Genomic DNA, 24735 nt, shown 5'->3' with positions numbered 1-24735 from the left:
AATTTTTATTGTAAACTTTCATTTTTGTCAAGCTTTTATATTTTTGACAGAGATCCATGGAATTAGTAGTTACTGGTGCGGTAACCTATAGCCTATATATAATGAATGAAAAATACCTATATATATATTTCATGCAGAGATCTTGTTGCATTACATGTGTGACAAAAATTCATGTCCATGCAGTAAACCGTTAGAATTCCTACGTCTGGAGCCGTTCCTAGGCACAGGTCATGCCTATTATAATAATCCATTGTCATCCAAACTAAACGTGTAGGTATACAAAATTTCAGCTCAATCGATTGAAGCACACATTCAATTTACTAAATTAAATGTCTGGGTTGAATAATATCTGTTTCAAACTTGAGTTGCAAGTTTTCACCCGAGACATAGCGACATAAACACATAGTTACATAAAAGTCTGTGATGAATTTTGCATATATATGAAGTTTTTTTAACTAGCTTCCAAAAAAAAGTACGTTAATTCGTCGCGATCTTTTGTTTATATAGTTTATACACGAGGCTTGTTCCAGTGTACAGTAAACAGCACATCAAGTTATCCTACTTAAACCTCTATGGCGCAATAACAGCGGCGATTTTGCAATTAATGTGGATAGGTTCATATGCTGTTGTCTGTACAACGTGAAAATTGTTTTTCGATTAGACTGTAAACTAGACTCTCTTTGTTCACGGAAAAATAATGATTATGAAAATGTTTGTGTCACTTGTCATCGATTCCTAATGTCACTTCGTTATTATATCATTTCATTTGTGAACGGAGTGTTGCGTCACTCTTTTGTTTACTATTTTGTTATTTTTGTTTGAACTTTGGGTTTGGAAATCGTCGGGATTTCAGAAGTGCAAGTTCAGTTGTCAAATAAAGTGAATCTTGATATATTTAACATTTCTAAGTTTTGTAAGTGCATTTCAAAGGCGCTTTTTAAAGGACTTTTGTGGACAGTGTGTAATGATTAAATTGAATTGAAAGTTGCGTCACATTTTGGATTTAAATTGCAATTGTTGTGAAACGCTGAAGCAGTCTTCGACGGTAACCTGGCGAAGGGTGTATCGTCCGCTGTTGATTTAAGTTATTTACATGATACTAGAAGAGTTTTCGTACAACATGCCGCCTAAAAAGCGCGGGAGAGGGGTCAGTGACGCGAGTGACGATGATGATGATTATAGAAAACGGAGAGACCGTAATAATGAGGTGAGTCTATCTATTTTATTCCGGCCAAAAACTTTTGCTAGGTACCTAGGTATTTTTTTGTGCTCTCAAGATGTTTGAATTTTATCTATGAATATACATAATTAGGAAAGATGTTCTCATACTATTCATTAAATGGAATGGTACATAATAAATTTAATGTAATCATAATCTCATAGCTATTGAAAATTGTAAGAAAAGTGATAAGTAGAAACAATTTGTAGCTTTTTATTTAATTTTTTTTTTCAGGCTGTAAAAAAGAGTCGGTTCAAATCAAAGCAGCGGACACAAGAAACATTCACACGGGTGAATAAACTTAAGGAAGAAAACAAAGTCTTGGAGGAGAAAGTCAAGACACTAACAAAGGAGCTGCAATTTTTAAAAGAATTATTTCTTGCACATGCATCAAATACTCAGAATAACCCTAAGTTTCAGAACATTGACCTGGAAAAACTGTTAGCAGAAGTACCAGATGACAAAGAACAAAAAAAGAGTAAATAGTTTAATAATTAGTTTTGAAGACTGCACTTTAGTTTAAGTACAATTAGGGAAATGTGATGATATTACGGCTTCAGACTATTGTATAATTCAATAACTTGGTGAAATTTAGTAAATTTTCGAAATTATTGATTCACACAATAATATTGTTGTAAAAAAAAATTTAAAAACAGATAAAAATATTCAGGTCCTATCTGTATGTAACTGTTGTGTAATACTCTAATGAGTCTTGTGAAATACTTTTGATTCTTGTAACTTATTGACTAAAATAACCTTTGACGAAATTTAGTAATATTTATGTGAACATACAGGTACAATCAACCACTTATCAATTTAACATAGAGTTCCTACAGGGATACACAATATACAGTTGTAGGTAGTTACCCTGCATACCCTACAACTTTATATTGTGATATTAGCATATTCTTTGTCATGTATATGTATAAAGGCTATTCTGAAAACATGAATTAATGTTATAAAATACTAGAGGCCCACCCTGGCTTCACTAGTAAAGTATAGATAAGTAGTATAAATAAAAAATTTATCATCTATATGTATTATATGGTAATATCAAAATAAATTATTTAACTAAATCTTCTCTTGATCTATTGAAAATACCCACATGAGAATTTGTTGGATAGTTTTAAAAACCGTAAAAACCTATCCAGGCGTACCTTGGGGCTGGAAGAAACTTTTCTTTATACTATGTATACTGATACCCATTTATAGATCTGTTCCAAATTAGTCTGAAAAAAATAATTTAAGGTAACAATGGTCTGATCCTGCGAATTGGAGACGAAAAAGGAAGGAAAGTGGACCTTATCCAAAGGGGTTTTTATTCAAGTTTGAATATCGAAAGGTTTTTTTATTCAAATTGTGTAAATATTATACAATATTTGTTCATAATAGCGATGACTACATTTTTTGTAATTGTCTCATGTTTACTTATTTAGACGTTACATAAATGTATCATAGCTTAACAAAAAAGTAAAATCCAGCAGTACTCAATGGATGGAATTTATATGTGTTTAAACGTCATACGCTGTATACGATTAACAATTGCTCAATAAATAGGTAGGTGACATAAGTCTACAAATGAAACAACAAAGCGTTATAATAGTTTTTTTTTATTGAAAATAATTTCTTATGTACATGCATTATGAATAAGATTAATGATACAATTACAATAAAATATTAATTTATAATAGCTTCAGTCGTTTCATTTACAATACTAACCCAACACAATTTATTAGAGGCGAAGCGACATTAGGGCGCCATTATTTTAATATTTCAACAAATGTATAATCTTGTAACACAAGTGACAGATCTTTTTATCGAAATTAACACATTGCAAATTAATTCGTAATGTTCAAGACATCGATTTTTAGAACATATATTTCGATATAGATATTGAAGTATTTATTTAAACTTTATTGCACAACATAAGTTAACAATAATAACAGTTAATGGGATGGGACCAAACAGGAAATGGCAAAAGTATAAAAAATAAAACAAAAGGATAGGTATTAAGGAAGCCGATAATGTAGGTTATACTTATTTTTTCTTTATTTATAGTAACAAGTGTTGGATTAGAAATGTTGATAGTAATCAATATATATATATATATATATATATATATATTTGCACATTAAATCAAAATAAAAAATCATTTGAGGCACCTTAAATCATTGCCCGTTTTGGCATTAAATAATAAAACACTTTCCTCTTCTTAAAAATTGGCTAATTTCTAACTAGTCAAATCAGATACTTTTTTCTAATTATTAATACATTACTGTCTTATTTAATACAAGCTTCATATATTTTTTGTTTTTGACATTAGAAAAAGTATTTGATATACTTTGGCGTTACGATTTTTGGAGTCAAAATGCTTTCTTTTTATGAGATTAAAACAATATTTAGTAAATTTCGTTATTATTAAAACTGTTAAATGAAAGTGACATTTAATAATTGTGTATGGTTATTTAAATACCTATATTATGTAATTATTGTTTATGTTTTTATTCTTTTACTCAGTCAATTATGTAGCCAATTTATTTTTTATTTATTAATATCAATTATAACCTCTATATCGAAATTTCAACTGAAGCAACAGCAGCAAGTTAAAATAATAGAAAAAAAGTGTTAATTTTAGATTTATCACAAAAATATAAGGAACTTGAGTGAAAAGAACTATACACTTACTTCCGTAACTTATCTAACAATAATATTATATAAGAATATAACATCACAGTGGGCAAATAATTATAGCTAACATATAATTAAATCTAATAAAATATATATGTAACATATATGAAAGCTAACTACACAAATCAACAATATTGGCTATGATAAAATGCATTTTTTCTTTTGTTATGCTATTCCAAACGTAAATTATGCAATTTTCCGAAGCATAAATTGCCATAAATTTGTGAAATTCCACTGTTCTTCCTACTTGCAGTGGTAGATTGATTTTGAATAGTAACACTGCCTATCGAGAATGTTGTACGAGGCGATTAAGGGATAAAAAGTCTTGACGGCTGTTCTACATAATAATCACATCACTTTAATTTTTCATGACTACAAAAAATGTTCATTTAAAAAATTACGAACCATAACAGTGTTCCAATTTCGAAATTGGAATTTCACTTCCAAACGTTAATAACGCCATCTGCCGCCGCACTCACTAAATAATGCTTCGCGCCTTCGACCATAGTGACGTCTGTGATCGGAGCAGTGTGGTAGAAAGAGCGCGACTCCACTGTTCTGTATACGTTGTCTTCGATCAGCGGCGCGGGCGCACTGGGGTTCAGTTTGCAGCACTCTTGGATCACTGTCGTGCCGTCTATTATCCGGCTCCTGTAATAAAATATTATCTATTTTGGAATGTTCCCGGATGCACATGTTTGTGGTTTATTAAACACGTTGAAAATAAATTGTGTCGTGTCGTGTCTCTATTTATTTCACCAATATCGTCGATTTAGCATTTTAACCCACGTAAATTTAACATGATATCTCAACAACATTTCATATCACATCTCACCTTAATCTGACATCATATTACCAACAATTGGCGCCACATCTCACCTATATTTGACAGCATTGAGCGAGTATCTGAGCTGGTCCCCGGGCGCGTGCAGCAGTATATATGAGTCCTCCGGGTGCTCCAGGTCCCAGTGCCTCAGGCGCTGGTCGGAGCCCCCGGTGATGAGGAACCTGGAGCCGGCGCGGGAGCCGCAGTAAGCGGCGCTCATATAGTGAGAAGCCTGCGAAGACACAAGACAAAAAAAATGATTATTCTTCGCGTCCCCCACGTCTTCGACACCATGGAGACCAAATATGGAGGTGAAATTAGTCATTGGAACAGGTAACATAAATTAATACATACATATTATCAGTCCTGATTCCCATGAGAGGCGGGAGGGGCGGGAGGATATATATACTAGAATTTACCCGCGGCTTCGCCGGCTTGATTTTGCACGGGCGCGGTTATTTTTCCGGGATGAAACGTCCTTATGTCCTTCTTCAAAATTTCAAGAAGATTAGTTGAGTTGATAGAGCGTGATGAAGTAACAAACAAATTTACTTTCTCATTTATAATATTAGTTAGGGAGTTAGGTCACATATACATGTGTATGTTATTTATAATTATATATATAGTTTATTTACTGCGCCTACAACGCCACTCATTAAGGGTTAAGGAAACAAAACACATCCTTTGGCACAAAGGCGGACTTAAGTTCGCCTTTGTGTCCGCCTTATATTTGTATTGTGTTACATTTATTTTATGAATTTTTCTTTAATGCAATAAAGAACTTATTGAAAAACTTATATAAAACAAACAGTCACCGGTGCGGAGTAGTGTAGAGGCTGTGGGGAGTTGGTGCACGGCCACAGGGCGTGGGTCCGCTGCGTGGACTCCAGGCACCAGGCGCCGCTGTCCCGCCCCCCCACCACCCACACTTTGGACGTGCGCCCGCCGAAACCTATGATGCGGCGAACCCGTTCCGCTGGGAACAAATATCCTTACATATCACTAGCAACCCGCCACGGCTTCGCTCGGTTAAGACCATAATTAATAAAAAAGTGACCTATGTCACACCGGAAGGTTTTCGAAAAATCTTCGCTCTTTATATTAGTATGGATAAAAAGACTAGCGATCCGCACCTGCTTCGCACGGGTTTTATTATGCAAAAAAAAGATAAATAATCACAGGTACTTCTAGCCAATCATAATAAAAAAAAAAACTATTTTTGTGTAATTATTTTTGTATAATTAATTATTAGGATATCTCACAGAGCTGACAGGCAGCCATTCCACTACATGTACTGTCTCGTGTTGCTTGGCATAGAGTGAAGATGTGTAGAATCGCAAATTAGATTGTATTTTTTTAATAAAAAAAAAAACTACGAATCACGAAGTCATAGAATAAAAGTTGCTTGTTTTGATGTACCCAAGTAGTCTTTAGGAGGTTTTGCGTTTGATACCAGTAAACCCTGTATATCGATAGTACAATGAAATATGAATTCTATTACCAACTACACAAGACTCACAATTAGGATGCCTCACAGAGCTGACGGGCAGTTGGAACCTCAGGTCCCACACACAGATGGCGCCACTCGAAGTGCCCACAGCCAAATATCCAGAACTATCCGCGTATAGACACGTGTAGACGCCTTGCTTGAGGTCACCTTGAAGCTTCCACGCATTACCTGTCATGAGAAACATGTCATTAATAATTAATAAAGTTGACATAAAACAAAATCTTGTAAGAAAGTGTGAAAGAAATAAAGAAAATCTATTTTTGGTTATAACAAACTCAGCATTATGAATGCAAATAATGCAGCAAGTTACTAATCCTATCTAATATTTAGTTAAAAGTATTATTATAAATATTATTTAGGATTAGTAACTTAATGCGAAAGTAATATTTTAATAATTACGCGTGTAACACCGCGCTGTGCACAGCTAGTAATACAAAATCTTCAATATTTCAAGGTTCGTTCCGGGTTCCGAGACATCACAGCCTAGAATGTGAAATGAGAATGAAGAGATACCGACCAGGGGCCCTCAAGTCCCAGCCCACGATGCTGGCCCTCAGCGTCGCGTACGAGATCACGCCCGCGTGCACACCACCTGCGCACGCGCACGCGACACACCCGCCCTCCTCCAGCTGCCGGCATTGGGATAATGTCATGCGTGACGAGCCGCTTTGTCTATTGGGGGACAGCAATTTAAAATAAAATAATTTATGTCATACATCACTGATTTTCTAAAACGGTAGTTTACTGTGTACAAAAGAAAATGTATAAATGCATTCACATAATGAAACACTATAATCAAATGTCACTGATATTATAGTAACATTTAGTGTTTTTTTGTTCTCATTAAAGTATAATTAAAACGCTTTTCGATTCTGGTGTGGCTGTCACACAAGCCACATATAACTGATTGGACTTGATGGCAACTACCCTATTATTAAAAAATATAATAATATTAAAGAGGAGCACTATTCTATGATCTTTACTACTCTATGGTCATAGTCCACTTAAACCAGCAAATTAAGTAGGAAACAAATGTCTGAGTATGCCGCTCCCGCCTGGCAGAAGGGGCAAACCCAAGAAGTGCTGGCTTGATGTCGGCAAGGATGATATGCCAGTGGTCTGACAACTATGGATGCCGACGACCGTGCGAAGTGAAGATAAAAAAGTAGGAAAGCGGCCCCTGGGCAACGAAGCTCAATGGTAAGAAAGAACTGGGACAACGGTTAGCTGACTTTACATTCGAGAACAAATTAACAGAAAGCTCGCTGTCGGCTCTTGTGTTGTCAATGTAAAGTATGTCTACAGTGGACACTATAATGTTCAATATTCAATGTACGTCATATTGCCGACGACTTCGGTGGCGCAGTGGTAAAGTGCTTTTGCCTCTGAACCGAGAGGCAAGCACTTTACCACTGGGTTTCCCGGGTTCGATCCCCGGTCGAAAATGATCTTTTTCTGATTGGTCCGGGCCGTGGTCTTGTTTATCTATATAATGTATTGGTTATATAGTATCGTTGAGGTATCCCATAACACAAGTCTCGAACTTACTTTGGCGCTAGCTCAATCTGTGTGACTTGTCCTAATATATTTATTGCCGGGTAGAAGTGTTTTAGTAGAACCATTAGGGCCTATATCACCACTTTCTGATAATTTCATATTGTAATCTGATAGATAAACTAACTGCTAGGTAAATCTGGTGTGCCAGTTAGCACTACCCAAAACTTGTGATACTTTATCAGCAAGCGGTGACACGATTAGACTACGGAGTATGCACTTACCTAAGCACAAAAATGGAGCCCTCCTGTGTCGCGGCCACTAACGATTGTCCCCCCTCGCAAGACGCCAGCGATATCACTGGCCCCGCAGCTCGATTGTACATCGATTTTGATCTGTACAAATTGATAAGTGATCCCTTAATCGCACCATTTACTAAGAAGTCATAAGTTACGACAAGTTAATCAAACAATAATGAGCGCGATTACGAGGACTTATCGCAAATGCAATTTTTTCCAGCCAACTTTTGCGAAAGCGGATTAAATATGATTTTCATACAAATTTTTACCCCCCATTATAGTCATTAGGCGTTGATTTTTGAAAAAAAAAAGTAGTTTTATGTTTGAACGTGGGTCTTTAACTACGCATAAGTTTCATCAAAATCGATCCAGCGGTTCAGCCATGAAAGCGGGACAAACAAACTTACATGTATGTTTGTATCTTTCGTGTTTCACTCTTTCACGCAAAAACTACTGGACGGATTGTTATGAAATTTGGTACACGGGTAGAATATAACCTGGAATAACATATAGAATACTTTTTATCCCGTAAATCCCACAGGAGCGAAGCCCCGGGGTGCAGCTAGTTCAGCTAACTCACCTATTGACATAAGCGTGCCCCTGCAGTTTGGTTGCGTCCCATAGTTTCACGGTTCCATCGTCGGAACACGATCCAAACAGATTTCTCTGGGCGGGAAGCGTTACTAGTTGGTTCACCCGAGCTCTGTCGTTAACAAAAAGTATAAGTGTTTAATAAACTGTATTAGTTATATACATCCCATTTTTTATGTGTACAATTATTTTTATTTGTCATTATTTTTATGTAAATTTTTATGTTTGTTCTTACTGCAATTAGATTTAAACTAAGTATTTAGCATGTTATGTAAACATATTGCTGGTCAGTTTGGTTAATTTAAGGAATTATTATACATATATATATATATTTTTAAAACACCATACTTACTGGTCTGTGTACTTATGAATAAGTCTTCGTTACATTTACCCAAGTTTGAAATGGGTTAGTACATAAAGTTACTATTACCACACAGTATAAATGAGTCGACAAAAGAAAATATTCAATCCGTTATACAGCCGACAATTTTTGAATAAAATATAACATATTTAAAGAGAAGTTTTTGGACTGGATAGGCTCCCGGCGGGTATGTACGGGTGGCTTTAGTTCCGATGGTAATGCAATATATATATAGGCAAGGTCTGGTGGTCGACCGGCCCAACGAAAGAACTCCTCAACGGCTAACTGCAAGGATACGTGTTTTTGTTACGCGTTGAACGCAACAAGATCTGTTTGACGTAAATAAAGGCTTATATCAAAAAATGCATTTTTGTAAAAAAAAGTATGTGCATTATCTTGAAGGCAATTTAAAAAATAAATAAATATGAAACATACTTGTGTTCGTGAAGGTAAGCTAAAAGCTGGTTGCCGGGTCGCCACGACGCGGGCGGCGCCATGTCTTCTCCGTTGTCGTTGCATTCTTCATTGCTCCTGTCAAAATATTTTCAAAATGCAAGTTAATTCAAACTGATATTATAAATTCGAACGTCTGTCTGACGCGCTTTCACCACTAAACCGCTTTTAACCCTTTGACCTTGGAAGTGAATCCTTAAAATGGTGAAAAAAAAAGACATTTTTAAATAGGGAAATTACCTGATGCGAAAAATAAATAACCTTTTGCAATCAAACCGTTTCTTATTATTTTAAATATCTCTCATAATTATATCAGGTAACAAAGCAAAATTATAATAAAAACAGGTTTATTTGTTCTACGAGTACTAGTTCAAAGTTGCGATGTCGGAATACGAATCAATTGAACCTTAGCGCCATAGTAATAAAGTGACGTCAACTTAATAATGTCAACAAAAAACGAACGAGTGTAGATAACATTCAAGTTTTTTTGTATTATGGTGGTAATTTAACAAAGAACTAAACTTCTTCATACAAAAGTAGTCTCGAATGCATGTGAAATAAGATTTAAAGTCTGGTTTTTTTTAACGGCTGAAAGTACCTTACGCCCTGGTATTTGATTTGTCGGAGTAGTCAATCAATGGTTGGAGGCAAACCGTGAATTATGGTCCATGGTAATGAATTATTAAAAATAAATACCGTAAAGATTTCTGGAATTTCTGTTGCATCCGTCCAGTGAGGTTCCTTAACTCCACGCGGCACGGAGCCATGCTATCTGAAACCATATTATTACTAGTTATACATACATACTAATATTATAAATGTGAAAGTCTGTCTATCTGTCTGTTCCGCAATCACGGGTAAACTGCTGAACCGATTTTGATGAAATTTTAATATGCACGTAGTTTGACCCCAGTAAAAATCAACCCCCTAATGATTATAATGGGGATGAAAGTTTGTATAAAAATCTCGTCTGTTCCCCTTTTGCAGATAAAAGCTAGTATACTACATACTAGTCTATAGTTCACTTTCACAATAGACAAAAAATAATGCAGACTATTGGTTGATTTTTACAAAACTTAAACACGAAGACAAGCCTGACATTTATCTCTTTTTATCTTTAAAGTAATACAGGCATATTTGAAGACCATCATTTGGTAAAATATTATTTGAAAACATTTGAATGATTATGAAATTACCCAAATTTCACAACAAATTAAGTAAATAGCTCTTAATTATAGTGAACATTAAAATCAAAATAAAACTCGGTCAAAAAGCTAAGAAGTTATTAGATAACAATGTCTTATTATCTATCTCTTTCTCGCTAAACGCAGTTTTGTATAGACCATAGGGCATGACGTAATCTGTTACATGTTTATATCGCCTTCTTTATCTAATTTGAATTTCTCAAGTTATAAGAAAGTACTATATTTCTAGAATTAATAAAATAAAACTCAGTGACCATCTCTATAGATTTGACACAGTATACGCACATTGCACATATCCCAGACTCTGGCCCATCGAATGTTCTGGTTGTACTGACATGGATTGCTGCACTGTGGTCTGCATCACACCAACTTGCGACACAGAAGCGTCTGGATGCGCTAAAAATATTGGAAGTTTTAACCACAAGAAATAAAACAAAAGACAGGTATGTTTTCCAGTCGAATTATCTCCTCTTTCGTTTGTGATTTCTCTCTATCTCAACTGAGCGTGTCCGCGGAATTATTCAAAGCCGCGACACCTGCGTCCCAATCGCGCAAATTTTCGGTGGATTGCAATTGAATCGCGAAGATTTTTTAGTAAAAACCGTAAACCAACTGTGTCGTAGTCAAAACAAATTTCTAAGAGAAACTTATAACTGAAAGTGTAAAAAAATCTAACGGACGGATGTACGTTACGCACTTAAGTTGGACCGAATAATAGGATAATAAAAGAATATAATAAAATTCTAAGTGGGCGATGTCTGTACATAGAAGATATCAAAGAACAATACATTATTACATAGCCAAAACAAAATGTTCAATTTTATCTCCAAGGATTAAGGAAGGATTTTTCGTGGTTTCGCACGAAATTCAAAATTCTCGATTCTTTTTTGATAAATTAATAACCACGGAATATAAATATAACACTTTTACGTAACACGTCTCTAATAAAACCTGCGCTGACGACCGCCATTTTGGTACAACTTATGTGCCGGGGAATTTAAGAGATTCAAATGCTATGCATCTGAAGTTATTAGCGCGTTTGGGAGCTGGAAGCAAAAAAATGAACCTTAAAATTCGGCTGTGATTTCACGACCGTCTGCCTGAGGTTAATCCTCTATGAGGTTTTGGATACGGACATCGACGGCACATTTCTGTATTACCAGTATCCATTATTTTATTATACCTATTTTTATACAGTCCAAATATTTTATTTCGATCCCAAAGAAGTGCTGTTTTAGAAAGTTTAATTTTTTTTAAAACAATATCTGTGAATGGTGCAATAAAGAGTTCTAGATCTATCTATCTCACCTCTCATGCTGTGCTGTTCATGCGAGTGTCCAAACATGTGCTGCCATTCCGTGTTCATGTGGCTCTCGTGCGACACTGACGTTTTTGTAGTTCGTCTGTGGACAATCAAACGATAGACTCACTTCTCACTATCGAGTCGATTCGAAGTCGAGACGCAGCGAACCAATCACATTGCGGTGTGGTTGTCGTTGCGTCACAATGGCGCAAGGTGATTGGTTCCGAGCATCTCATTTCGAATCGACTCGATTGTGAGATGTAAATAGCAAAGTCCCTCTAAGCACTCGGTTGTACCAAAACATACCAACTCTTATTCTTAGGAGGTTAAAGTACAGAAAGTAAAGTACAAAACATTTAGTTTAAAGTTTACTTTATCTATTTTATGAATAACAGGATAATATTATAAATTCGAAAGTCTTTCCTGCTTCTGTCCTGCTTTCACGGCCAAACCGCTGAGCCGATTTCGATGAAATTTGGAATACGGGTAAATAAAATAAACTGACAAAAAATGTGATGGTGTTTAAAGTGTGCTGCTGGTACGGCTACAAACACCCGTTGTAATTTCGGAATAGGTAAGTATGTGATGACCTCGGTGGCGCAGTGGTAAAGTGCTTGCCTCTGAACCGAGAGGTCCCGGGTTCGATCCCAGGTCGGGTCATGATGGAAAATGATCTTTTTCTGATTGGCCCGGGTCTTGGATGTTTATCTATATATGTATTTGTTATTAAATACAGTATCGTCGAGTTAGTATCCCATAACACAAGTCTCGAGCTTACTTTGGGGCTAGCTCAATCTGTGTGATATGTCCTAATATATTTATTTATTTATTTTATTTGTGTTAATATTCCATATTATATTCTACCAATATACCAAGTTTCATAACAATCCACCCAGTAGATTATTCCTGAAAGAATTAACAAACATACACACTTCATCAATCAATTAACAAACATACAATCTTGACCTGACCGGGGATCGAACCCGGTACCTCCATTATTATCCCTATATTCATGTTGGGACCATTCAAAATGCATTAAAACGTCACCTGTTCTGTGTGGAGGCGTACAATTTGTCGTTGATATTGTCTGTGGTCGAGACCAAAGGCACGGACTTCGATATGCCCGTGTGAGATAGGATGAGGCGGCCGGGTGCTTCTGTTATATGCTGTAAAATAAACATATTTTCAATTACTTACATAAATATAAATAATGAGGATACTTCGATGGATGTGGAGTGACAAGGTAAGGTAAGAAGTAAGGCAAGATAAGGAACGAATATGTGAGGGGAAGTCTCAAGGCACCAATCATAGGAAAATTGGAAAGTTATAGGCTTCTATGGTATGGCCGCGTTATGAGAAGGGCGGAAAACAACGTAAGAAAGTTGTTATGGATTTTAAATTAAATGGGAAAAGAAGTAGGGGCAGGCCGGAGAAGAGTTGGATTGCACTCAATCCAGTCAGGCAGGATATGGCTAGAAAGGGAGTAACAGATCGGTTAACATCAGGCAGGGAGAAGTGGAGGAGACTGACATGCTGTACCGACCACACATCGAGTGGGATAAGGGTAAGCTGATGATGACTGCCAGTCCTGACTATGCGTTGCCTTGGTATAACTAGCCCAAAAGGCTGGCAACGTTGTATTTCAATGGCGATTATTTATTTTTATTACATTGTGTAATGTAATAAAAATAAATAGCTTTTGTACGCGACTTTGCCCGCGTTTTGCGCGGCCGAACTAAACTTATACCAAATTTTAAGTAAGACCACCCGCTATACGAACAAACACAGCCCATTTACAGTATTATATTATATAGACATAGATTATATGTATAGATGTGTATGTAAAGCGATATAAATAAATATGAAAGACTGACCTGAGTTGAAGATCCTTGTATTTTAATAAGATGCGCGCTCATCGCCAACAGTTGATTCTCTACGTGCTCAGTCATACCTAAAAAATTGAAACGGCATTTCATTTTTTTTGAAGTGAAAACTTTAGCGGCTTAGTGCACTTTTTGTGATGGGTAAAAAATGTTAAACACGCGTCAGGACACGTGGCCTGATCGAAAATTCGTAAAACGCCAAAAATGTTCACTTCTGCCGGCGCTTCCGGAGTGTTATCTGTGTTTATTTCTTTTTATTCAAACAGCATTTAGATAGAACATTTCACTTCCGATTATCGAACATAACTGTATGATTTTTTCGAAGCCGATATACGTTTTTAATATAAACATTTAAACAACTAAATAATTAATCCATACTCATATTATAAGGAGAAAAGATTTTTGTTTTTCGTTTGCCATGAGTAAACTCGAAAATCACTAGGGCGATTGTGATAAAATTTGGTCCTACCTTGGTTTAACCCGAGCGAATAGCGGCTGTGAATGTGAATGAATTAAGAATGTAACACAGTCTGCTTTTTGGGTTTATGAAAGGGGTCCGTAGACACAAAGAAGGCAAAGAAAAATAAAAGCTTATTTTGTGCCGAAGATGAAAACAAACATATTTTAATCTAGATTATATTTACCATCGGAAGCCAGCCGTCGGAACAGATTCCTCATTTGCTGTCCCATTTCAGAGTATTGCGGCATCGACCCTTGTTTAGCCTGTAATATAATTAAGGGAACAAAGTTAACCGTAGAACACCTAGGTGAATCAGGTATACAAGAAGTTTACCGTGGATCACCTACTCTTTGGTGTTCCACGGGTCAGAAGGGAACTAATCCATACTAATATCAAGTAACATACAATTTATATCAAAAACAGACTTTACAAGGCAATTGGGTGGTTCTCAGAGCGTTTCGCTGTGGCCAAGCTGTCATTACGACCCGTAAATTTTCATGGGGAAGGAATCATTTAAAAAATCAATCTATACTATTATTATAAAGAGGTAAGTGTTTGTGAGTTTGTATGTTTGAGGCGGGTAATCTCCGAAACTACCGAGGAGATTTCAAAAATTCTTTCAGAATTAGAAAGGTACATTATTCAAGATACTATAGGCTATATTTTATCTCAAAATTCCCATGAGAGCGAAGCCCCGGGCAACATCTAGTCATTGATAAAATTGACATTACAGATTAATGATTTTAAAGTCAGATAGTAAAACAAATTCTTGTCTTTGTTAAAATTTGAAAAAATGTAATGACAGCGCGACCGCTGATACAGATGACGAAAGTTCTGATTAAGATAAAGTATATTTATTATCTATATTTTTGAATCGTAAAAGCTAGTCAAATCAGATACTTTTATTGTCAAAAACAAAAAAAGAGTTTTTATGAAAGTCAAAATGCATTCCTACAAAATAATAATAAATTACGTGATCAATAAAAGTGATCAACAAACATTTTTGTTGATCAGTAACATTTGATTATTGCGTTTGATCATTTTAAATATATACTTGACTGGGTAAAAAAATAAATACTTAATTTTTTTTTTTTACCCAGTCAAGTAGCCAATACTTGTTTAATTTTTTTTTTTCAATAAAATGACGAGATATTTTTGGAATACTACTTGAAATGAATCAAATGCATCAACTAACTCACCTTGATCCTGGTGTTCCGCCTCTCCCTGAGAGTGTGCACCAGCCGGTCCACGTCGCCGTGCCGGAGCACAGCATCCAGGACTTTCCTCGGTATCGGCTCCGCTAAGCTTTCCAACAGCAATTCTGCTCGTTCCACCTAAAAGTAACACTCTCTTATGTTTCTCCCCTAAACAGTCAATTATATTGTGCAACATGAACGAACAGAAATGACATCTGGCCTGGTGAAAGAGTCAGCGTAGCTGTGTATGTTTACCAAGAAAATGGTACTTTTCAATTTGGTCATATATCCTTGTCTGTCTATATATTTTCCACAAGCTTGTCTGAAACTTTACGTTGGTTGATTTGACGTTTTTCGTCTAATTTTAATTTATCATGAGGGGAAGTTTAGTATCCCATAGGTTTTTATAACATTGTAAAATCGCAAAGTATGCTACACAAATGGTAATATATTTTGATTTCAGTTTAATATTTTCACAGCTACAAAAGACCACATATTATTTACTAGCTGCGCTTCCCCCGGGGCTTCGCTCCGGTGGGAATTTCGGGATAAAAAGTACCCTATCTGTTATTATAGGTTATATTCTACCCGTGTACCTTATTTCATAACAATCCGTCCAGTAGACTTTCTATAAACACAATGACGACCTCCGTGGCCATCATGCCGGACTGCTACACTGGAGGTCCCGGGTTCGAACCCGGTCAGGTCAACATGGAAAATGATTTTTTCAGATTGACCTGGGTCTTGGATGTTTATATATAATATATGTATATGTTATAGAATATAGTATCGTTGAGTCCCATAACACAAGCTTCGAACTTACTTTGGGGCTAACTCAATCTGTGTGATTTATTAGATAATACCTACCTGTATAAGCTTGTGTTTGAGGTGCGGCCACACCAACGGCAATATTTTGCAGTTCACGTCAATAGGGTTCAATAAACTCGCTACACACGAGACAAGACCGCAGACTTCGTGTCTTATCTGTAAGCAAATTAGCCCTCGTAACTGCACGGTTCACCGTAGTTTGGTAAAAAATTAACTTATTAAACACTAGCTGTTCCCCGGGGCTTCGCTCCCGTGAAAATTTCGAGATAAAACGTACCCTATGTGTTATTATATTCTATCCTTATAGCAAATTTTATAACAATCCGTCCGGTAGATTTTACGTGAAAGAGTAACAAAAATAAATCACAAATTTACATATTAAAGACACATAAAAATATCATCTAAAATCCTTAACGGCCTTTGTATGTAAACAGTAGAAATAGATCTTTTAATGAACTACATTTTTTTCTCATTGCAATACAAAATAGAATGGTTATGATTGGTTGATAGACACCCAGCGTTGCCGGCCGACAGGAGACAGCGCCCGCGCAGACAGTCGCACGGTCATTTATTCATCATTCCTTTGTTCTTTTAGTTATTCTTTTTTAATAAGAAAATAACATATATTTTTAAGTTGGCGATATTTTTGTAAAAGGTTAAAACAGATCGTCTTGGCGCAAAATGTCCTTTTCTCGAAATGTCCTTTCTCAGAATGTCCTAGAAAGCGTCATATTTAATACTGCAACAGGATAAATAATATATTGCAATATTCATTTGAATATTTTTTTAGATTACGTGTGTACAGAAATTCGATTTGCTAACCACGTTCCGTAGTTCCCAAGCGCCTAAAGTTTTGCATTGGGCAATAACATTCATCAAATGGACAAAAAATATATATTTGTCTCTTTCTTACCCACAAGTTAGGATGAGCGAGGTATACAGCGCTTTCGGCCACAAGGTCACATAGCGACTGTTTGGGAAGCAATCCTAACTCGGCCAGGCTACTGGTAGCCCGTAGCGCTTTAGCTATGATCCATTCTGATTGGTCGGTTAAGCCCTGTAAAAAAACAAAATAAATTTAAATTTATTTAAAATAAATGTCTATGGTAATCCTAACTAATATTATGAATGCGAAAGTAAGTTTGTTACCTCTTCACGGTGTAGCTAATCAACCAATCTTCATGAAATTTTGACACTTGGAAAATTAACGCGTGCGAAGCCGCGGTCAAAAACTAAGTCCCGTTAATAAATGTATGATTTAAGAGCACGAAAGTTTAAAAAAAAATTAAAATATTCATTTCATAATGTTCGATTCAAGATATATACGAAACTTTAAAAAGGCACTTTATAGACGCTAATTAAATGTGCTTTACAAAAAAACGGCAACGAAGACTACTAAGGTCGAAGAAACCGCTTACATCTCTGTCTCAACATATATCTGTCCCATTTTTGTGATATACAAAACTCGTGTAGCAGGAGAGAACTCGAACCTTGGACCTTTCGATCCACAGGCGAGCGTCTTAACCATTACACCACCACCGCTTCCTATGACTTCGTCATAATATCCTATCTCAATTGGTAATGCTAGATCGCCGTCTTTAGATTTCTATGTCTTAGTCTTCTTACTATTTGGTATTTATTACCTGTTGTAATAATGGTACTAGAATAGGCGCGGCGTGTTGTCCCACATAAGAAGCGACGCCAACCACTCGCTCGAAAAAGCAACCACGCAAAGCCACCTCCTCTTTGTCATTCAGAAATGTCACCATGTGAGATAGTATTACGTCGTTTGCTAGAACAAAGAAAGGGAAACAAGATAATTTTTATAAAATTACTGCAACAAGTCAGAGAGATTGTAGCGACATCTACCATGCCACATGCAAAACGACGTAGACGCAAAGCAGACTCAGAAACACTAATAACAGATGGCGTTACGTTCGACTCACGATAGAAACGAACAAGCCTAGAACGCGCAGTTGAAGCGTTTAAGATTCGATTTTGATAAAATTTGGAATAGATATAGTTAATGACCCGACGTCAAACACAGGTTTATTTAAAGCAACTTATTTTTTATTTGTTGTCTGTTTCTTTGTGTGCATGCAAAAAGTGCATGTGAAGGTTTAATTTTTTGACATTGACGTTCTTACCTTTCTGCTTTCCGAAGAATATGCACAACTTGGTGATGCCGTTGTCGACCAACGCTCGCTTGACCACCGCTTGCGCATCCGTCAATAAATAGGACACTGTGGAACGGACCTGTAAAAAGAAACATATTATATCAGCTTGCCATTACCCTCGGCTCGAAAACCTGTATTTTCTGGATTTATATTTGACTAGCTGATGCCCGCGGTTTCGCCCGCGTAAATTTTCCACGGGAACAGTTATTTTGTCAGAGATGAAAGGTACCCTATGTCCTTCTCAATACTTCACAATTTCAAGAAGATTGGTTGAATAGATAGATCGTGAAGAGGTAACAAACAAACTTACTTTCGCATTTACAATATTAGTAAGAAGTAAGGATTTTATCGGCAATAAATGAAAATAAATGTATAGACAAAAGGGACAGTAAACAGCGAAGAATTACATAGGTTTTGACATTGACGTGCGTGTGACATTGATGTTGACGCACGTCGAAACTCTACTCAATATATACGATGTTCTACGTTGATCCGGTGAAGGACACAAAGTGCGGACGACGGAGCACAACGGAGCAATGGAGCTGGGATCTTACGTGAACAAAATTCTGGACTCACCATCTCGTGTAAGGCAGACAGTTCCGTCTCGTAGTTTATTTTGGCCGCTTCTTTGTCCACCATGTTTTGTGTCTGGTCTAGGAACCGCACTGCCGTCTCCGCTAATTTTGCTATGAAAAATGAAATATTAATATGCACTTTGACTTATCGTAATCCACACAAATATTATAAAGAGAAAAGATTTATATTTTTGTTGTTTTTTTTTTGGTTGTAATTAATAAACTCAAAAACTACTGGGCCGATTTTGATGAAATTTGGCACAGAGATGAGGCGAAACCTTCAGGAGTGACATAGGCTATTCTTTATTGTGTTATATATATTAAACGTACCATGTGTCCTTCTCCATACTCAAAACTACGTGTATGAAAATTTTCAATAAAATTGGTTGAGTAGATAAAGCGTGAAGAAGTAACAAACAAACAAAGCAAACTTACTTTCGCATTTATAATTAAGATAGGATTAAGAAGAGAACTCACCAATGTTGTTTGCGTACGCTATTCTGACAGACAAGGCGGGGTCGGTGGCCCTGGGCGCTAGCTCCGGCAGTATGTACTCGGGGAACACGTTGCAGTCTGGGGGGGGCAGTGTGCGAGCGAGACGGACGCAGCGGGTGGCCGCTTGCACGCCGGCGGCGCGGACGCGGGATAGACTATCGTGGGAGAGGTGTATCTAATGGAGATAATAATCATAATGTTTATATTGTCTCCTTGTGTCTTATAAATAGGGTTGTATAGGCCAAGAGATATCATCGGTTTGTATTATTTTTATTAAGAGTAAATATTTACCTATAATATGTGGAAACTGGAAAGCGCAATGGCCACATTTAATTGAAGTATTTTGGCTTTATTTATTACATGCAGTTATATTTTACATTACATGAAACAAATGTTTTACTAATCATGAATATTGCATTTAATTCTTAAATTTATAGATTTCACTCAAAATAATATATATTTTTTATAAAAATTACATAATTTCATTAAACTAAGATTATCATAGAAACATAGAGAATTAATTAAAATAAATATATAAATAAAATAGAAGAAATAAAAAAACACTGTCGTTTATTAAATAAAAAAATACCTATTAAATTAGAACCCAAACTGAATGAGTCAAAGTAATGTCTGAAATAAAAAAACCAAAACTCACCACATAAGGCAATATTCGATCCAATATGGTCTCCGAACTGGAATTTTCGCACAACAACTGGAGAATCTCCAACGCGTACAACTTCGACGTGCAATGATGCAACCCCCTTATACATGACGTCACTAATGACGTAATTAGAATCAACCCCTCACTGTCCTGGTGTACCACATCGTCTAATTCATCTTCTTCTTCATCAGTTTTATTCAAGGTCATCACTTTAAAACTGTCTTTTTTCAAAGCTTCTATATCGGTCTGTTTCTCAGTTGTCTCTTCGACTAGGTCTTTGTAGTTCTTGGTGTCTGAAGGTTGGGTGAATATTTTGATGATGTTTTTAATGTCTTGGTGTATTCGTAGAATTTTCTCGTCCGCTGGCAGGATTGGTTGCGCGGAGAATATCAGCATGTATGATTGGAGGAACGAGTAGAAGTATTCTGGGAATAGGCTGGGGAAAATTTTGAGAAATTAAAAGCACTACACGAGAAGCCCACCATACTGCTTTCCATAAAATTGAACCATTATGATAAAGTAAAAAATCGAACTTATTATGTAGGTAGCGTAGGTCATGTCTATCTATTATACCTTCTTCTACTTATTTATCTTGCATTTCCTACAGTCATTGAACATAATAAGGCTCTTAGTCTAGGATCATGGACGTCGAGTGACGTCGTTCATAATAAAATACTAAGTTTACATTAAAACCAGTAGCACTATTTTTAATTTTTTGATAAATGAATGATTGTTATTCAATGTCACATAGAAAATCGTTTCAGATCATTCAAGATAGAACGCTTCAAAAATACGAAACAACTCTTCGCCTCACTCTTTTGCAATGGGTTTAAAAATAACCGTGGACATTTTTGGATCGAAAACCTACATTAATAACTCTCATTTAGATCAAAATAACTTAATATTAAACACTTACTTGCCCCTGGCATCATCCAAATACAACTCAGCGCTTCTTCTGTCCCTTGGGTTCCGTTCAGTCATCGAATGCAATAAGGCCCTTAGTCTAGGATCATGGCCGTCCGGTAGCGTCATAGTAGGTGGTCGGTCTTCGCCGTTGCGATAGGCCAGTAGACCAGGCAAGTCCAATGCTGGAGTGCCGTCGTTCCAGAGCTCTAGGAGAGCGCAGCTGTGGGCGAATGAATATAATATTACATGTGTACAATCAGTAACACTTTATTTTTATGTAATTCAGGAGATTGCCGATTTAAGTAGTATAGCAAATTTATACCGCACTGCTCCCAAACAGCTAGATAACGTTAGTTGAAAATGAGCTTTAAAACATCCACTGTAGACATATTTGACGCTGACAAAAAAATTGTGGGCTGCTCGAAATTATTTACAGTTTATCTTCTAAAAAAGAATATGAACTTACCCAGCAGAAAATATGTCCATGCTGGGGACAAGTTCTCCGACTTTGCAAGGTGATTCGCTCAAGAGTAATCCACCAGATCTGTCATCGCCCTAAAATAAAATTAATAAGAAAGGATCATCCACACTAATATCATAAACAAGAACTGCCTGTCACACTGCCACGGCTAAAGCGCTGAGCCCATATTTTTGAAACATTCACGCTTTGAACACATAACTTTCTACCTTTTTCATTTAATTTAAATATTTTGAATTATAAACATTGAATTAAAAAAGTCATGCTAAATACTACAAAGAGATCTTGTTGTATTCAATGTGTGACATAAAAAAACATATCCGTGGAGTTAACAATGAAAAGTAATGGGTCATGCTTATTTTATTAATGCATTGTCATGAAAATTTAAGTGATGTGAAAAAGTCTCTAAATAGGATATATCAAGTAGGCGAAAACTTCCAACCTTTGAAACATCGAAAATTCTCTATAGGACAAGCAGAAGTAGATGAAAAATTGAAAACTTCCAAGACATTGGTTCAAATTAAACTAAAAATAAAGCTTGTAAATATGAGTTTAGTTCTCACCACAGGCCTGTTGTTAGGATCAGGCGCCCTAACGAATCTCTCCGGCGCGACATAGCACAGTCTACGGCGCGACGTGTCGAAAAAATAGCTGAAGTCGGCCGGGTTGTCGTCAGGCAGGAAGGTCGGCTTGAACGACGCTATGTCGGTGAGGAGCACCCATAGCCATGATGTCACCATTATGTTCTCAAGCTGGAAGATAATACACCATGGTAATGCAATGGAATTCTTCCACACTGGTCTAGAAGCGAATGGAACAGAATGCGCCAACTGCTTCTCCTCCCGCGCAGATCTTAAGTCAATCAAGGGCTAGAAATTTGAGATTCTTCTCATAGGCGATCTCAATTCCACTAAGCTCACAAACAGCAAAACGTGATGCGACTCATGGCTCTGTATACCCCGTAAGGGATAAAGACCCTATATCCTACTAATATTATAAATGCGAAAGTTTGTGAGGATGTATGTGTGTATGTATGTTTGTTACTCTTTCACGCAAAATGATTGTTTTGATATTTGGTACACAAGTAGAACATAATCTGGAATAACACAGGGTAAAATGTTATTCCAAAGAGTAAAATAAGTATGGAGAAGAAAGAAGGACAAAGACACAGTTCTTTTTTCAGTGCTGAATGGGGCTCCCATTCAGCACTGAAAAAATAACTGCTCCCATGGGAAATTCAAATTCACACAGGTGGTGCCAAAGGCAAGTTCATTACAATACCTTAATATCTCCATGACAAATGCCCAGCTTGTGCATGCGATGGAGAGCATATAACACTTGGAATGTGATCCATTTCTTCTCCAACACTGTCAGGAATGGCCTAGTCGACATGCGATCATATACACTGCATTTGCAGTATTCTCGCATTAACAGGCCAGCTTTGTCTGTTAACTGTAACAAAATATGAATGAGATCTGTTACAAAATCAATAGATAATAAAAGTCTACACTGTGAGCACACCACATTGTCTAGTTCCTACGCTCCATATAGATAGAAAGAGAAGCAAACATGTTAGTTATAATGCATTAACCACGTAAATTGTGGAGAGTTGACTGAAAGCGGGCCAGTTGTAAAATAACATGTTGACTTCAAAATTTCAAGGTTTTTTTACGCTGACTACACCCAAATAAGATGAGAGTTACTTTGCATTAACCACAGATTTACATCACAAAATTGGTACCAAAATCAATCTTTAAAAATCACCTCACCACTTTGATAAAATTAACTAATAACAATAAATAAATAAATAAATAGATGAATGAATAAATAAATAAAAAATAAATACATAAATAAAAATAAATAACTACAACCTCAGTAATAAGCTTAACCTCACTTTCTTCGACAAGCATACTCACTATGACTCTTTGGAATGGTAAACAGTTAAATGCAGAAGCAAGCTGCTCCTTAATCTTAAGAATCCTCTCTTTGTGTTCAGCTAGAGGTAGCGATGGGTCATGTACCGCAAACACCTTTACCACCACCAGGCCTTCCTGGGAACGGGCCCGGGCTACCTTCAGGAATCGAGTGGAGCCGAGGCTAAAACAAATAAAATAAGTTAATTTTTAATGACTATCATCTGTTATGTTTCTAGTTTAGTTTTTCATATAGGTATCCTATGTCTACCCTTTTTTTGTTTGCGTTTAGTTAAAAATTAGCCCTATAAATTCTAATCATGGGATCTTTTTCGGCAAAGATCCTATTAGTTTGTAAGCACATGTAAAATGATATATATATTTTTTATGCTGAATAAAGTATTTCTTTTAATAAATATTTTGAATTTTAATATCAATAGTATCTCATTTTATTGATAAATGCAATTTATTGATAATTGCTACCTACTATCATGCAACAAATATAGGTCTTTAATAGTTGAGACATTTCAGATAAATCAACTATGAACAAACACACCTACATTTTATTGTCCTATATATTTTATCTCAGTCTATGTTTATTCCCATAACACCGAAATTTTGGAATTTCCCATTGTGATGTGGTCAAGCAGACATAAGTTTACGCAAACCCATCATGAGGCAGGGAAATTACCACGTGAGACGAACTCCGAAAGGTCGATAGTAAAAAAAACTACGCAGAATATTAATTGGTAAATAATTGCTTACCTTTGATCGAATTTCAGGTCAACATGGTCACTTAGATAATGCTCCACGGGATAAATCTGGGACGGAGCTACACCCACCAGCTGATTTCCCATTGTTCGTCAGATGAAAATCTTGAAAAATAGGTCTTGGCCTTCCACAAATAACATTAACACATCACTTTTAGAGATTTCTCTAGACGTGCGGCAAAAAGCCGCGATGAGTCTATACTGACTTAATTAAAGTTATAATATTGCTAAAATATTACATAAAAATATTATAACGAACGAACAGCTGCGAACTCACAAACACAAAACAAAATATTTTGGTGGCTTTCGCCAAAATGTCAAAGTGACACGATATATGACAGCGGAGGAACTAAGGTTTCAGAAGAACCTGCCGATGGGGTAGGAGCAATGTTAGGGGTTCGGTATCGATAAGAGGTCGAATAAAGCCGCGATCCAAGAACATTG

General features: G+C 36.3%; 2 protein-coding genes across 2 annotated transcripts; one reads left to right on the top strand and one right to left on the bottom strand.

The window, feature by feature from the left end:
* The first annotated feature begins 758 nt into the window (after positions 1-758).
* On the top strand, positions 759-2911 carry LOC128679783 (CCAAT/enhancer-binding protein gamma-like). The gene is made up of 2 exons (XM_053762229.2): positions 759-1207; positions 1454-2911. Exons 1-2 carry the CDS (start codon positions 1094-1096, stop codon positions 1703-1705), a joined length of 366 nt encoding a protein of 121 aa, XP_053618204.1. The 5' UTR covers positions 759-1093; the 3' UTR covers positions 1706-2911.
* Positions 2813-24697, bottom strand: Vps15 (Vacuolar protein sorting 15). The gene is made up of 28 exons (XM_053762204.2): positions 24287-24697; positions 23525-23705; positions 22890-23060; positions 22172-22360; positions 21597-21685; positions 21141-21350; positions 20219-20660; positions 19546-19738; positions 19070-19179; positions 18464-18572; positions 17960-18108; positions 17230-17373; positions 16356-16472; positions 15492-15626; positions 14477-14555; positions 13824-13900; positions 12997-13115; positions 11955-12049; positions 10932-11042; positions 10138-10213; positions 9424-9519; positions 8617-8739; positions 8022-8132; positions 6761-6915; positions 6253-6411; positions 5549-5709; positions 4787-4965; positions 2813-4558 (listed from the first exon to the last, which is right to left on the bottom strand). The coding sequence occupies exons 1-28, from the start codon at positions 24376-24378 to the stop codon at positions 4345-4347; spliced, it is 4086 nt and encodes a 1361-aa protein (XP_053618179.1). The 5' UTR covers positions 24379-24697; the 3' UTR covers positions 2813-4344.
* Between the last annotated feature and the right edge of the window lie 38 nt (positions 24698-24735).

The sequence above is a fragment of the Plodia interpunctella genome, chromosome 22, assembly GCF_027563975.2.
Source record: "Plodia interpunctella isolate USDA-ARS_2022_Savannah chromosome 22, ilPloInte3.2, whole genome shotgun sequence".
NCBI lineage: Eukaryota > Metazoa > Arthropoda > Insecta > Lepidoptera > Pyralidae > Plodia > Plodia interpunctella.
Note: the sequence above shows the minus strand (reverse complement) of the source record. Positions and strands in the feature narration are given on the sequence as shown.